This window comes from Astatotilapia calliptera, chromosome 9 (assembly GCF_964374335.1).
Source record: "Astatotilapia calliptera chromosome 9, fAstCal68.1, whole genome shotgun sequence".
Taxonomy (NCBI): domain Eukaryota; kingdom Metazoa; phylum Chordata; class Actinopteri; order Cichliformes; family Cichlidae; genus Astatotilapia; species Astatotilapia calliptera.
In genome coordinates this window covers 29888355-29903346 of record NC_137430.1, presented here as the reverse complement: position 1 = coordinate 29903346, position 14992 = coordinate 29888355, and the positions used below count along the sequence as shown (strand labels likewise).

The 14992-nt window shown below is 43.1% G+C and overlaps 2 protein-coding genes across 10 annotated transcripts in view; both read left to right on the top strand.

The window, feature by feature from the left end:
* Nucleotides 1-545: 545 nt before the first annotated feature.
* Nucleotides 546-10836, top strand: LOC113029836 (la-related protein 4B-like). 8 transcript variants are annotated; one of them, XM_080306200.1, is made up of 16 exons: nt 546-725; nt 1585-1674; nt 4257-4394; nt 4495-4617; nt 5641-5689; nt 5953-6089; nt 6377-6480; nt 6653-6763; nt 6978-7247; nt 7451-7530; nt 7607-7807; nt 8755-8824; nt 8896-8991; nt 9485-9558; nt 9769-9838; nt 10441-10836. In XM_080306200.1, the coding sequence occupies exons 3-16, from the start codon at nt 4298-4300 to the stop codon at nt 10459-10461; spliced, it is 1503 nt and encodes a 500-aa protein (XP_080162326.1). In that variant the 5' UTR covers nt 546-725; nt 1585-1674; nt 4257-4297; the 3' UTR covers nt 10462-10836. The 8 variants fall into 8 exon arrangements, 7 of the variants coding, with proteins under 7 accessions (XP_080162326.1, XP_080162329.1, XP_026036646.1 ...); XM_080306203.1 differs by lacking the exon at nt 1585-1674; XM_026180861.2 differs by lacking the exon at nt 546-725 and having other exon boundaries at nt 754-1674; nt 8896-9032.
* A 1824-nt stretch (nt 10837-12660) lies between these two features.
* LOC113029442 (disco-interacting protein 2 homolog C-like) overlaps nt 12661-14992 on the top strand; it is a 71149-nt gene continuing 68817 nt past the window's right edge. Inside the window, exon 1 of one of the 2 annotated variants that reach the window (XM_026180296.2) lies at nt 12661-13097. In XM_026180296.2, the coding sequence (XP_026036081.1) occupies nt 13019-13097 (79 nt within the window). In that variant the 5' untranslated portion in view covers nt 12661-13018. The remainder of the gene's footprint in view (nt 13098-14992) is intronic. The other variant, XM_026180299.2, reaches the window with a different exon arrangement.

The window sequence follows — 14992 nt, the reverse complement described above, 5'->3', positions numbered from 1 at the left end:
AGGCCTCGAGGGCCGATGTCCTGCAGGTTTTAGATGTGTCCTTGATCCAACACAGCTGATTTAAATGACTAAATTACCTCCTCAACATGTCTTGAAGTTCTCCAGAAGCCTGGTAATGAACTAATCATTTGATTCAGGTGTGTTGACCCAGGGTTAGATCTAAAACCTGCAGGACACCGGCCCTCGAGGCCTGGAGTTTGACACCCCTGCATTATAGGAACACTGATGCAGAGATAAAATCGAAAAATAAAGAGGATTAAAAATGAAAAGCTATTTTTGACTTTTAAGGTTAAATATAAAAGGCAAATTTACATTTAAATTACACAATAGAAACGTTTTTTAAAGGGTTTTTTGTTTGTGTATTTGTTAGTTTACATTTCCCCCTATCCTCGCCCTTATCAGAACCAACTAAAACGTGAAATGATAGCCTAACCCAGACCTTCCCAAAGTGTGGGGCCCGCCCCCTAGGGGAGGGGAGGGGAGTGGGTGGGGGTCGCCCCCTGGGGGAGGGGAGGGGAGGGGGGCGCAGAGCCATGGCAGGGGGGGCGCAGTGTGAAAAGGGAAACCAACGCTTGGACACTGGTAGCACGGGGCGCCCACACAAACGCAAAGCAGGAGACGAAGCATCGCTGAATATGTTTCCAAACCAACTTCATTCTAAGACAAAGACTAGAAAATATGGTGAAGCAAATCTTCCCTTTGGCTTCACCTGCACAAGTGCTGAGGTAGGTCTCCCCTGCAGAATTGGTTTTCCCTGCATCAGGAGCAGCGCTGGGCTCTTCAAATCACGGACAAACAGAATCCCACATTCTTGATTTTTAGTTCACAAACACTTGTTGTAATGACTAACTACTCCTGACATTTTGGAGATGGTAGCTCTTTATACAGTAAAGTTACAGCTGGATACATATAATATCAGGCTGATCCTGCCAGACATTTCGGTGTTTCAAAACGCCGTTTACGTGTGGACGAAACAGCTGCGTTTTCAGAAATACCCGTGTAGGTGCAGACGTAGCGTAAAAGAGTTAGTAGATTATTTTCTTACTGCCTGTAATTTATTGCAGATTACTTGTATTTGCTTAATTGTTTACTAAATGTTTGAGGTGTGAAATAAACCGCAATGGAGCAAAATATGGGTGTGTGTGGTTGGAGGGTGCGTGCGTGTGCGTGCGCGCGCGCGCGGGGGGGACATTTTTCTTGTAAAACAAAGGGGGCACAGCAAAGAAAGTTTGGGAACCACTGGCCTAACCCAAATTTTATTAAGATAATATCTCTAAATATCAACTTAGCTTTGCTTTGCAATTTTTTTTAAAACTTTTTTCCATTTTTTCATTTATTTAGTTTTTGTCAATAGTTTAAATATATATTTTATCATTTTTTACAATATCGAAATATGACAACATACTATTATGAATAGGCATTATCATAATTTATATATTCATATTCAGACGGATATTTAACAGTGGTTACTTTTCACAATTGCATAAACATTTGGTGAGAGTATTACAAACATTTATTTTTTATACAGGAGTTAAAGTGAGTTTATTGGAGGGAATAAAAGTTTTTTTTTTTTCATTTTGTAAGCACGGTTTCCATGGCAGCCGCAAAGTTCACGGAGCAAAATAACTTAAACCTGCGGAAGAAACTCCACCGGGAGCAGAGCAGAGGTAACGGGTGAGTTTCTGTCTCACACGATGAAAACACCTCAGAGACGGTGAGCTTATTTGTGTACACGCTAAGCTCCAGCAGTGTGACATTAACGAGGTTAAATGTATATTTCATCGTTTTTATATCGAAATATGACTACATAGTATTATGAATCTGCATTATTATATGTTATATATTTATATTCAGATGGATATTTAAGAGTGGCTACATTTCACAAATGCATAAACATTTGATGAGAGTATTAAAAACACATTTAATTTATGTCATACTGGCCGTTAGCACCGTAAACGTTAAAGTTCGCTTCACGGACGTTAACAGTTCTTAACGTCCACGGTTCGTGTTAAACGGATGAGGCTCTGATCCCTGCAGAGGTGTGTGTCTTTAAAGGCCGGTGTGGTCAGTTTCACTCCGCCCATCTAGGCTGATTTGAGGCCGGAGCGCAGAGACGTAACATCAACACGCCCAACTCAGAGACTTTGAGTTATTTTTTAGATCAAGGTTTATCGCTAAGGTTCATGTTCAAAGTGCTGCTTTTTATTAACGTGTTTTTCGAAAGTGCTAAAAACACGTTTTAATTCAGCCAGAGCCCTTTTTCCTGGACCTTTTATGAGTTTTGGGATTTTTCTTTTATTGAGGCAGTGAGTATTAAATATGTGTGGGGATGTTGGTGAAATGATGAGGCACCGTGCACAAAAACACGTATAGATACGTGTTTTTGTGTATCTATCCAGATCTGGGGATATGATCTACTTTGTATTGCCTTCTTCATTTGACACCGTGTAAGCAGAGATGTTGTGATATGCATGTTGTGTCTAAGTGGTATTTTGCTCTGTTTTTGTTAGCATGAGCTCAAAGATGGGGTTTACATGGGACAGGACGGTTTTAATTATTTCAATGTTTTAACTAGTGATTGTTTATGTATCTTCCCCAAATTGCAGATCCTGATTTATTTCTATTTACAAAAGAAATGTCTGGAAATTTCAGTCTTTTTTTAATTTAAAAGTTCAAAAATTGCCTCAGAATTTAGCGTGTGGAGGAAAAATAAGTCGAATTTGCCTTAAAATCTCTAGAAAATTATTTGATATATGAAGCCAAAATTTCACAGCAATCATTTTATACATGACCAGGTTTTAAACCATAAACTTTTCAGGGACATCAGAGGTGGCTGAGCAGAAAAGGTTGTGAAAATGTGATGATTTGAGATGTAATGACCCTCATCAGTTCAGGTGTATTTATACAGCACCAGCTGAGCAGTCGCCCTGAGGTGCAACAACAATATTCATTTGGGTCTTTATCTTTATACCCAATTAAGCAACCCACTTATGAGCGATCACTTTTCACTTTGGCGGGAAGGAAGAACTCGGGGAGTGGCAGTGGTCTCCCATGACAAAGTGGAGGTTGTGGGGAAGGGGAAAAAAGGGGGAGCATAGGGAGGCAGGACAACGCACACTATGGGGGAAAGAGGACGAAGAAAAATGAAGAAAACTCAGAACCACTGAGATTTCATTTTCAGGGCGCGTAGATTATTTTTTCTCTACACTATTAGAAATAATTACAGTAGAAGAAGAAGACAGACTCACCCATTTTTAAAGGTTTTCATTATTAAGTCATCCTGAGATCAGTGGTTTCAGTTGGCTGTGGACAACCACACACAGCAGCAAAGAGGACTACACCTTGGCTACCTTAGACCCCAATCAGATCGATGTTTATGCTTCAACTTCATCTTACGAGATCCACTTCCTCGGTCATGAACCTGCTGCTGCTCCTGAGGAGGTAGAGAAGGAAAGAGGTATAAGTGATGGTCTCTAAACTGCTGGGAGACGATGCAGACTCCTTCATCTGTCTTCTCTGCCCCCACTCCTGGATCGAACTGGGTCTGGAGGTGAACTGGAAGGCTGAGCTCAGAGGGCGTCTGAGGCCGAGCCTGGGCAGGGTGAGAGCAGGAAGTGTATCGACACAGCAAATCCCAGAATCTGTCTCAGAGCTCCAATCCTCTATGGCTCTGCTGGGAGCTTATCCCTACAGCACAGTGATGCCTCAGGGGACCTGCATGTGGGACTGGCACACAGATTGCATTCAGTCTGTACGTGTTCACTCAGTATGCCGACTGACTGGGCTGAGCGATAACATTCACATGCTAAATGTTTGAAGAAAAAGCCTGTAAGAACAGGATTTGGTTCATGTGTCGTGGTTTCATTCAGATACAGGCAAAAATTGAGCTACCTACAACTGGAAGCAGCCATTGTGCATTAAAAAGTCACATAACATGTTACTGTTCATACAAGTGTCCTTGATGCATAAGCACAGTCTGACTGAACGGTGAGGTACATAAACTTCTGTTAATGCTTTGATATCACAGGATCACAATTAGTAGAAACTCAAATGTTTCTACCAAGTGGATACAAGGTTAACATTTGAGCTACATTTCTTTTTGGCTTCATGGATTTTGTTGATCTTTGTTACACCTCTGAACCAACACAACAATTATTCTCTGCCATCTTCTCTGTGGTTCAAATAACCAAGGTGTTGTATTTGTAGGTTTTAATAGGCTCATAAATATGGTGCACATTTATGCATTTTTATTATAGCAACCTGCCACCGCTCCAGGCCTCAACAATAATCCTGAAATATGGACCACAACAATTTTTACCTGAGCTACCCTGACTCCGCCTACCAGCAGGTTCAGCAGCCATGGCTGGTCCATGACAATCTGACCCTTCAGGAAGGTAGGCTAGATCTGCTTGTTTTCCATACACAAGCATTTTATTGGCTGCTGGATATTGTTGGGTTACTATTTATTATTTGGTTATTTGTGTTCTTTTTAAGGATATATACCAGTGTTTCAGCAGGAGAACATGGTCCTGGGTGATCCTAACGCACTGGAATATCAGACACTGAGAGCCGACACTCACATATTTAACGGAGAGTCCTGTGACCCACCTGTGACAGGTACAAAGCTGAATTAAGTTTCTCTTTGAAGTCCATCCAGCTGTGTTTTTAAAATCCGGTATTTCTCACACACACGTTGGCTTTACTTGGGCTGCGAGCTACGTTGAGGCAAAATGTGTTTAAAAAGAGACAATTTGATTCAAAGCTCCCTTTATTTTGAAATTTCTCAATTTCCTGACCAATTGGCTCATTGGGCGTGTTGCTGTGGCACGGTGGTTAGCACTGTTGCCGCACATCAAGAAGGTCCTGAGTTCAATTCCCCCATCAGGTCTTTCTGTGTGGAGTTTTCATGTTCTTCCCGTGTTTGCGTGGGTTCCCTCTGGGTACTCTGGCTTCCTCCCACAGTCCAAAGACATGCAGCTTGTCTCTGTGTTAGCCCTGCGACAGACTGGTGACCTGTCCAGGGTGTACCCCGCCTCTCGCCCTATGACAGCTGGGATAGGCTCCAGCGCCCCTGCGACCCTGAAAAGGATAAGCGAATGGCGTGTTACTGTTGTGGTGGAATCATTTAGCTACTCCTCCAGAGGGGATCTCCTCTGGTCAGGCAGACCCCCAACAACTGGAAACAGTAGTCCTCGTTCTGCTCTTGAGATTATCACCACCTGCAGGTGGAGAACTAGATCGTGTGCTGCTATGCTGAGCTAATGGAGGCACAGTCACAGCATGAGAGACTCACTGGAATAGGAGTTTAGTTGTCACACAGTATGTACATTTAAATACAAAAACAGGAGTTAATCATCTAAAAGCATTGTTCCTTTAAAAAGCGTCCTTTTGCGACACACAGGCACACAGATCAAGGGTGATCTAACTGAGGGGTTAAAAGTTAAGAATAAACAGCATTAAATATACAGTGACCTATTTAAAGGTTAAAGAACTGAACCAAACAATTCCTGCTGCCTGTTGCTTTTACCAGCATCAGTTCAGTCAGTCGAATCGAAGTCCGTGGGAAACACTGAAATTCATCTTAACAAAATCTCTCAAATTCAAAGTGACAAATGGGACCAATGACTTCTGTGATTTCAGATGAGATCAGACAAGAGCTGAGGACCGTTTTGGAGTCCTACCTGAACAGGTATTAGCTTTGCACACATACCCCCCTATTTTACAGATCCACTACTTGTAGTTGGTACAAACTAAAAGACATATGGTTTAGTATTTTTGCTGTGGTTGTAGTTTAGTTTGACCCGTTTATAAGTGCACTTATATGTAAACCTAAATACCCGAGTGGGACATTTAAATTTCTTTAATCTGACAATATATGCACTGTGATCTTTGGTAACCCCTCCATCGCCAGCATGTATCAGTGTTCTCAGCAGTTCTTCCGTCCCTCCTCAGAGAGCACCTCAGCAATGACCTGTTTCTCAAGACTCAGATGGACAGCAACCAGTATGTTTCCATCTCTGCTCTGGCCTGCCTCGACCAGATCAGGAATCTCACCACAGACCTGGACCTCATCTCCGATATTCTCAGATGTCAGTGTTTGTTTCTGTGGGTATAGGTGGAGGCAGAGTAACAGTTTGTGTCAGTTTTGAGTTATAATATTTAATGTACATGGATCAGACTTTATTTCCTTTGCTACAAAACCACGGGATCGTGATAGGGATTAGTGAAGAGGAACGTTTTTTTGTTTTTGCGTTCAAAAACTAAATCGGGTATTCTGACGATGCACATTAGAAGGAACTGTTCTAGTGTAGAGATGAGAGTGATGAACGTGGTTTATTGTTGTCCTGAAACACACTCTGCTGCTGTTCTCCCACAGCCATGCCGCTGGTCCAGTTTTCCCCGTGCGGACAGAAAGTCCGGCCCAGACCTAGCCGGTGCGTTTTAATCCTGAGGGAGATTCCTAACACCACACCTCAAGCGGTGAGACTGCACAAAATACCCCAACGCAACCAAAATCCTCAGTTTTAGTTCAGGTGTTGTTCTTACATGTACCTGCACGTGCGGGGATAGAGACGTGTGTTGTTATTTAAAGGAGTTTTAAAGGTAAATTGTGTATGTTGGCAGCGTTTTTGATATTGCTGTTGCTGTGCAGGAGGTGGAAGCTCTCTTTGAAGGGGAGAACCTGCCTAAGTTCAAGACCTGTGAGTTTGTGAGCAACGATAACTGGTTCATCACCTTCAAATCAGAAGCCGATGCAGAACAGGTAGAAAAGGGCCGGTCGAGGAGAGAAGTAAATTAGCTGCTGCTTTTTTTTGGGCACATTTTTTTTGGCTAATGCCATTTAGGTTTGTTATACAGTCAATATCTACAAATATGACTACCTGAGAGCAGTCCTGTTAAAAAGTGCTCCTGTTAGCCTTCTTTGTTAGGAGATCTGATAATACAATAACTGAAATAATCGGAGTCCATGTTTTCAGACCTACAAGTACCTCAGAGAACAGGTTCGAGTGTTTAAGGGAAAACCCATCATGGTGAGGATAAAGGCCGAAACAACAGCAGCCATTGCTTTGGCTCCCACTCAAAGCTTCCGACACCCCCAGCCGGACCAGTGCAACAGCTATTATGGCTTCTACTCCCCCGCTACCACCTACCAGCAGTCCTGCCAGACCCACGTGTCCACACAACAGCTAAACGAAGTCCTTGGTGAGGTGTGGGCTGCTGCATCTGGATACCAATACTGGGCCGAAGTGAGTTTGTTAAAGATGAATTTGTGCCTGGAAAATGTATTTATGACACTTAATTTTATTATCAGTGTTAAACAGATTAGCATTTTTGTTTTTGTTCATTTCCTGTGATTTGTGGATGTCGTTAGTGTTAACGTGTTGTTTAATGTGTGTGAGGAGCTCTCTGGCTCCTCCTCTGATTAAGCGGTTGTTGTTTTCATCATTAGCCTCCTCTACTGATGAACCACTTCGTGGATGACTCCACAGCAGCTTCTGCTTTCAAACCGTACCACCCACACAGCCACAGGTAGCTCCTTTTTATCCTCTTATGTCATGACACTTTATGATGTCATCAGTGTGAAGACTATTGTTTGTTTCTTCAGGAGAGGCTCGAGATGGTCAAACTGTGACCGTTGGCAGTCCCAGCAGCCTGCCTCCTCGCACTCATCTGAGCAGCCATCTGATCGTTTCTCTTCTCCCACATGGCCCGGTCAAGGACGGTCACGCGGAAAGGTGCGCCTTCCGAGTAGAGGCGGAGGAAAGGAGCCCAACAAGCAGGTCACGTCTCCCACTGAGCAGGGAAGGTAACAAAAGATCAGTCCAGGTTTCAGACCTCTCTTTTTTTATTCTCTATTATTCTCAAGTCCTGCTATGCCCAGTTCATTAGTATAGTTCATGTAGTGAAGATAGGATATGACATAAGGGCATGTTTTCTTTATACTCTTACTGTTCATTGAGTTCAGAGACGGGGTTAAAATGGTAACCTCTTCCTTCTGGTTCATTTCACACTAATATGAAGTCAGATGGAGCGGTAACTCATCGGACAGTTTTGGCACTGTTATCATGGAACCCCGCAGCTAAAAATAAACTCAGTCATGCTCCACTTTACTCCCCCTAATGTCCTTACTTTCTTTTCACAATAGGGTCGAGACACTGTCCACGAAAAGTTGTGTTTAACAGATAGAAAAAACGGCAAACAAATAGATGTGTATTCTCTGTATGATATTAATAAACCAGGTCTTAACCTTTGGAAAATGTACTTTGAAGGGCTCAGAAAACACAAGAGAAACCTAAGAAGTTCTCTCTTTGAGTGCCCTGTCTCTTTTATAACGTCTCTGCCATAATCAGCTCGTTTTGAGCAGACACAATCGCGCACACATTCAGCAAGTGTGTTATCGTCTCCTCTTTTCAAAACAGTAACTCACTGACTGCCTGTATCAGACATGTTCAGGGGAATTAAAATCCAGATTAAGCCAAGAATTATGCGTATGGCATGAACCTGACCTGGAAGGGTGGAGGTTTGACAACAGTAGCTTCAAAGATAACAAACTGTAAGCAATAAAAAAAATAGAGCAGCAAAGACGAGTTACAGCCACAGTAGGCTAAAAAGACTCTATTTAAACGTCGTCATCATCAGGTTCTCAGACTATAGGCAGACCCCTGTCTGTCACATTTTTTACACTTGTAGGACGCTTGTTCTTTAATAAAGTTATAAAACAGATGTTCGTCAGAGCTCTGTGTTTCCCTGAAGGAGAGGAAACTTCAACCAGAGGAGGAGAGCGACCGCAAGGTCCTGGGAGCGACCCACTCGAAGCAGTCAGGTAAGTCACCACTGAGCGTTGTGTATGTGCACTTTGTTCAGAAAGCGTACTGACCATTTCTGTTTGTGTAGAATTCACAGAGTCAGTCCCCTCCTCGTCAGCCGTCTCCCCATTTTGAGCTCACAATGTTGAACTTCCCTCTTCTTCCTCCTCCAGCCTCTACCATGGCAAGTCTTCCTCCAGCTAACAGTAACACCAAGGCAACCAGGTCCCTCTGTATTACACACACACACACACTGCTCACCTGGGCTCATGGCCGTCAGAGCAACTGAGGCTCTGTTCACTGTCAAACTCCAGCCATACTGACCATATGTGGACAAAGACACAGTGTCTGTAACTGTGATGTTGTCTGTTAACGTGTAATCTGACCTTCTTGTTCTTTAATGTAGCCTTTGGTTTGCACCTTGGCTGTAGTTCGACAGTTACACACCTGCCTCCTCAAAGATGTTCTTGATGTTTAGATGTTGTTGTTTGTCTCAACCATGGATCGCTTTAGTCGTCTTCTGTGGTCTATCAGGCTCGTTCATGTTGTGTCGGTCAGTGCATTCATTCTTTATAAGAATGAAGCAGATTATCTCGATTGTCACATTATGTACTTAAAGCACATGAATGAACATGAAGTGATGAATAAACAGTGCTTTGTTTTTCTTTTTTTCACAGAGTGAATTACAAAGCAGCAGCTCCTGCGCCTCAGAGGCAGCGCCTTCACAGCAGCCTCAGCTGGTCTCAGAGCAGTGAGTATCTCTGACACAGCAGCTGCACGCTCTGTGTTCTGTTTTCACATGTAAGGTGTCTATACCGCTCACTGTTACAGTTGATATGATTAACAGTCTATGGCTCAGGCTTCTACAGTTATTTCACTTCGGCTCATGAGATATCTGAAAAGTAGAGAAGCAGCGGTTTTCCAGCCGTCTGTGCTGAGATAGTTGTGTTTGTGTTTGCAGGGCTGCGAATGAAGCCTCAGAGATGACCACTGAAGAGAAACCAGTTCAGCACACACAGGAACCAGTAACTGTGAGACTGCTTTTCAACGTCTTTGTGGTGTTAAAATTCATTTTCTTAACTGAATTACTATTTCACTACATAACTTTTATCTATACTACAGTATTGGAATCTTTTTATTTCAATTAAAGAATGAAGGAATTGACGCAGACTTGCTTCTGCATCATTCCAGCATGTCTGCTTTAAATGCTGTTCTGCACCCACATCTGTTAGGTTCACCTACCAAACACTTGGAAGGAAACAGGAAGCCAATTTTTATTTTTTTTGATAGCTGGTGTTTGGTAATTCTAAACTGTACGTTAAAAGCTATAAATCACAAAAAAGGGGTTGATGGCAACAAAAGATAAAAATACAACAAATGAACTTTTGTAAAGGAAGTTAAAAAAAATCAAAAGTAGCACAGGTGCAGAGTGTTAGAGTCATATTTCATTTTATTTTTTTAATTTAACCTTTACTTAACTAGGAAGATCCCATTGAGATTAAAAACGTCTTTTTCAAGGGAGACCTGCCCAAGATAGGCAGCAGCAAGTGTCTCACAGTTACAAAAATGACTCAAACACATGTTGTAAAGGTGTAATAGTGAGTTTGACCCCATCTTTACTCTGTTTGGCCAGGAGTCCAGGAAACTGACCTAAGCTGAGGTCTGCAAGAGAGGCTTATGCAGTAAGTCGGGTCCTGCCTTCACAGAACTGGGGTGATGCACCAGAGCCAGCACAGTGGAAACGCTGATGAAATGAGATTATATATACTACACTGAGTAACACATTTAACCTTTAAATCGCCTTAATCCAGGTCTGGATGTTTGGCGTGGGCAGAGGGCTCCGACTGTTTGGCAAAACCAACTTTTCAGTTTTTTAGACGGGAAGATCTGTAAAGTTTGATCTGCTACTTTCATTTCTGTTTTATTTCTTGCTTTGTAGTTTAGGTCTGTTTGTTGAGAGTGAGCTTCCATTTTGTTGATTTCTTCTTGCTTTCCTGATGCATCGCCAATTATTTTCATCCATGTTTTCTTAGTTGTACAGGACGTTCCGCCATGATTGTGAACTTATTTTAGTGCTGTTGTTATATTTCTCCACCCATACATCTGTGTTATCTATGACTGCTGTGGACACACATGAAGCCTTTTCCATTAATATCATTGCTAATCAGCTGTATTATTTCCATTTTTAGATACCAGAGAGCTGCAAGGGCCAGTGTGTTTAATGGGATCTGATTTGATCTTTCTAGTTCTGGGATTAAATTGATCAAAAGCATGTTTCCCTTACTTCAGAAAAGTTTTATTTATTTTAAACAGGAGTGCATTTCTTCCCTTTTGGCTGGGTGGGTACTTACTGTGTGTCTAGAAACAACATTGTTTCAGCACTTGAACTGTATGTGAGAACTTGAATTTGATTGTAATGAAGCCATTTTTCTTTTCTTTGAAATATAAAGTTTTAAATGTTAAACAGATGTCATGGAGACAGAGTGGGCACGGTTGTGGAAAGTTATTTTGTACAGACTGTACACATTGAACAACTATTAAAGAAGTGCCTTTGAAGTTAAGTTTGTGTATGTATTTATTCTGCTCTATCCGATCACCCTCTCCATGATTAACATTTAAATATAGTCGGCACCCTTTACGTTAGTTCCTTCTTTGGACCAGCAGATGGCAGAAGAGTAACATCACAACACTCATTACTCCATTATCTGGCACCACCACTTGTTTACAATGAGGATGATTTGATTCTCAGAAGGCTATAGGCCTAATGAATGAGATGAAGAATACTAATGAAACACGCAGCATTCTGCAGACAAATTGATGCTCAGTTATGTGTCACAGGCACATTATGCTCATTCAATCATACTGTGCTTAATTGAAGGGCGCTTGACCTTTAATATTAATGATATTATTCTGCTGAGGCTCAGTTTTCACACACAAACATGGAATATAGAACAGCCACATTAAAAGTAATGGCTAATGAGAGAAGGAGAAGAAAAGCTGTGCTAAACTGGAAAAAAAATCACTACCCAAAATGCAGACAGCGGTTTGACTTAAAACTTAACAAACATGACTAATAAATCTGCACTTTTAGAATGTAAGCTATGCAGTTTGATCAGGCAGCGCTTCCTTAGTTATTCAAAGTTATTCAACTTTTGTTTCCCAACAGAAAACTGTTTTAGAAATCTACGATGTAGTTTCTAATAATTTTAAATTCATTAATTTAAAAAGTGAGTAATAAAAATAAAGTTGGCACTGAAACTTGATATGCCACAAATTTTTTATTGTAGAGTTTCAGCTCTACAATTTTTTCCCTCAAAACTTTGAGTGTTGTTGGGGTCTTTAAATTGTTTCTAGGAACCAAACAACTTTCATAATATTAAGGTAAACAAAATTTGCATCGCAAAAGACAAGCAGAACAGGCACAAAGCATTTCTAGGTGGTAGAGTAAACTTTTCTTGAGTGCTTTTTTGTGTATCCTAATTTTAAACCATTTAAATGAAAGAAAATATAGGTTACGCTTGAATGTTATGTTTTTTTGCAAGAAATCTACAAATAAAAAAATTGCAGTTTTTATTTTAAAGGGTTCAAAATGAATACAAGTGAAATAATTACCTAATGTTCCTAATGTGAAAGAAAAAAAACATTTGAACTTATAAATAGTAATAGATTAAATAATCATACAATTTTTATTTATGTGTAATTAAACCAGGAGTTTATTTATTTATGTATTTATTGTGCCACTTTTGGGCTCCCATACAGGTTCATTTGGGCGTTGTAGGTGTGGTTGGTTGATGCGCCCCCTGCCGGTGATGAGCGGAGTTCCCTCCCTTTTCCCTCCTTCCTCCGTAGAGTCACGTGACACCAGCGGCAAGAAGCTGCAAACGGCTCTGAGACCGGGGCTGCGCGAGCCTCATCATCATCATCATCATCACCGCCACAACCGCCGCAACGACAGCATAGAGAGCCGACCGAAACCGGGGTCTTTACCGATTCAAGGAGCGGGCGTCATGGCGGGCCCCCGTTAAACCAAGAGCCACATTTATCCTCTTTGTTCTCGCAGTCTTCACGCGCCTCCGCCGAGGAGGGGCCGCCAGGAGAAGCTCTCCTTTTCCGAGCGGAGGAGAAGGAGGAGGAGGCAGGAGGAGATACAGCAGCGGCGGCAGCGGAGGTAACAGTCGAACCGGGGACGTGCTTAATACGGTACGAGCCGAATGGCGGACCGCGAGGCGTCGCCGATACCGCTGGAGATCCGAGCTCGGCTGGCGGAGCTGGAGCTGGAGCTGTCAGAGGGTAAGAAATGGATCAAAAAAACACGAGGGGTGCGAGGGAGAAAAGCCTCCCCTCTCCTCCCCCTCCTACTTCTCTTCCTCCTCCTCTTCCTCTTTTCTCTCGTTATCACGTTATCTCATCACCATCACCATCCACACCGGGAGCCCGTACCTACTAACGGAATCTAACCGTTCATTCCTGCGGCCCCGTCCTCCACCTCCTCCTCGTCCCCTCCCGCTCCTCCCATCCAGATGTTTGTCAGTCAGGGGACCGGCCTGAGCAGCTCTGTGTGGCCGGGGGAGGATGAGGGCTGAGCGGGAGCAGGCTGCGGGATTCTCCCGCTGCTCTTTGTCTCAGCTGCGGAGGAAACACACACACACATACACACACACCCGACACGGCCTGTTCGCCCGTTTTGGGTCCGAAAATCGAGCCATTGTTTGACCTTGAGATGTTGACACAGTCAGCCGAGCCTACCTGTGTATGTGTGTGTGTGTGTGTGTGTGTGTGTACGTGTGTGTGTGTGTGTGTGTTTAATAATAGCATTGCGATGCAACGCTGCGTGACAGCGCAGCACAGAGGGGGGCAGCTTGGCTTTTGATGCCCGTGATCGCAGACTCCTGCTTGCATCCCTGCCTCGCTCTCTCTGTTTTTTTGGGCCTGAGGATGAGGAGGAATATTCTTCCCACCACCACCATCTTCTTTTCACACACACACACACACACACACACACACACACACACACACACACACACACACACACACACACACACACACACACTCTCCTCTGTATGGGCCACTGAATCCCAATCACAACATCCCACCCAGTTGTTATCCCAGTGCCAGTGAGCATCTCTGCCTTATATAATGTGGAGGGCATATTTTATTTATACAGGCCTGAGAGGGTCTACATTGCACAGGGAGAGATCCTGGATACATGCTGGATGTGAGCCACCCTTTTTTGCCAACAATTTACTGCTTGTGTGCAGGTGTGCGTGTGTGTTATGCTGCCAAAATCTGATGTGTTGAAGGTGATGGAGATTGTGGTGTATATGTGTTTGAAAATGCTTTCACGTGTTCTCCGAGGATGATGAAGACTGAGTGTAAATTGTGGGGCGAGTGCCGAGTAATTAGTCCAGACAAGCAAGAATCTGCGGCTTTAATCTAAAAACATCGGCGCGTGCCTTTGAAATCCCCTGAAAGCAGTCAAACCTCGATGCATCAGACTGTCCCGTTTCTTTCTGATCAGCCTCATCATTCATAAAAGGTTTTATTTTCTCTCTGCAGTGACACACATGCACGCACACACACACATGCTGAGGTGAAAGTGTGGCAGCTGCAGGCCGACTGGAGCTCCTAATCCAGCCGAGAGTGTTTATCAGAGCAGAACCTGCTGCTGGCAGATGTTATTAATGATGGAAACGGCAGGACGACGAGGAAACGTCACGCCCAACGTCAGCCAGCCTGAAAACATTCAGGTGTGTGTGTGTGTGTGTGTGATGGAGGGATTGGTGGAGTTAGTGGTGGATCACAGCAGGTTGAAGGATGACAGGCCTCCTGATTGTGCGACGGACATGTCAGTGTGGGCCTGTCACGTGTACTGATCCAAACACGGGGTGAGAACAGTGTGTGTATATATGTGTGTGTGTGCGTTGGATCATTAAGGGATCGTGTTCCTGTGGTCATTACAAAACAGGAGCGCGGCGAGCAGCAGATGAGGCCGCTCAGATGGATGGCGTCTCTTCAAAGAGATTTTAAAAACTCCAATTTGTTAACATCAGCTAATAGGAAACAATGCTTTGTGTTCTTGTTACTTGCATAAAAAGTGTAAAAAATGGACATAGCCACAGCGACGTCACCCACTGGTTTTGGAAGGCCTTGATTACTACCTTGTTGTTTTTTTAGATCCAAAAATG

Bases quoted from the DNA above. Each gene is read 5' to 3' on its own strand.
- LOC113029836 (XM_080306203.1), top strand. From the start codon at position 4,298: ATGGACCACAACAATTTTTACCTGAGCTACCCTGACTCCGCCTACCAG. The intron at 6,764-6,977 runs GTAGAAAAGGGC...CCATGTTTTCAG, and splicing joins CAGAAGCCGATGCAGAACAG to ACCTACAAGTACCTCAGAGA. The intron at 7,808-8,754 runs GTAACAAAAGAT...GTTTCCCTGAAG, and splicing joins TCTCCCACTGAGCAGGGAAG to GAGAGGAAACTTCAACCAGA.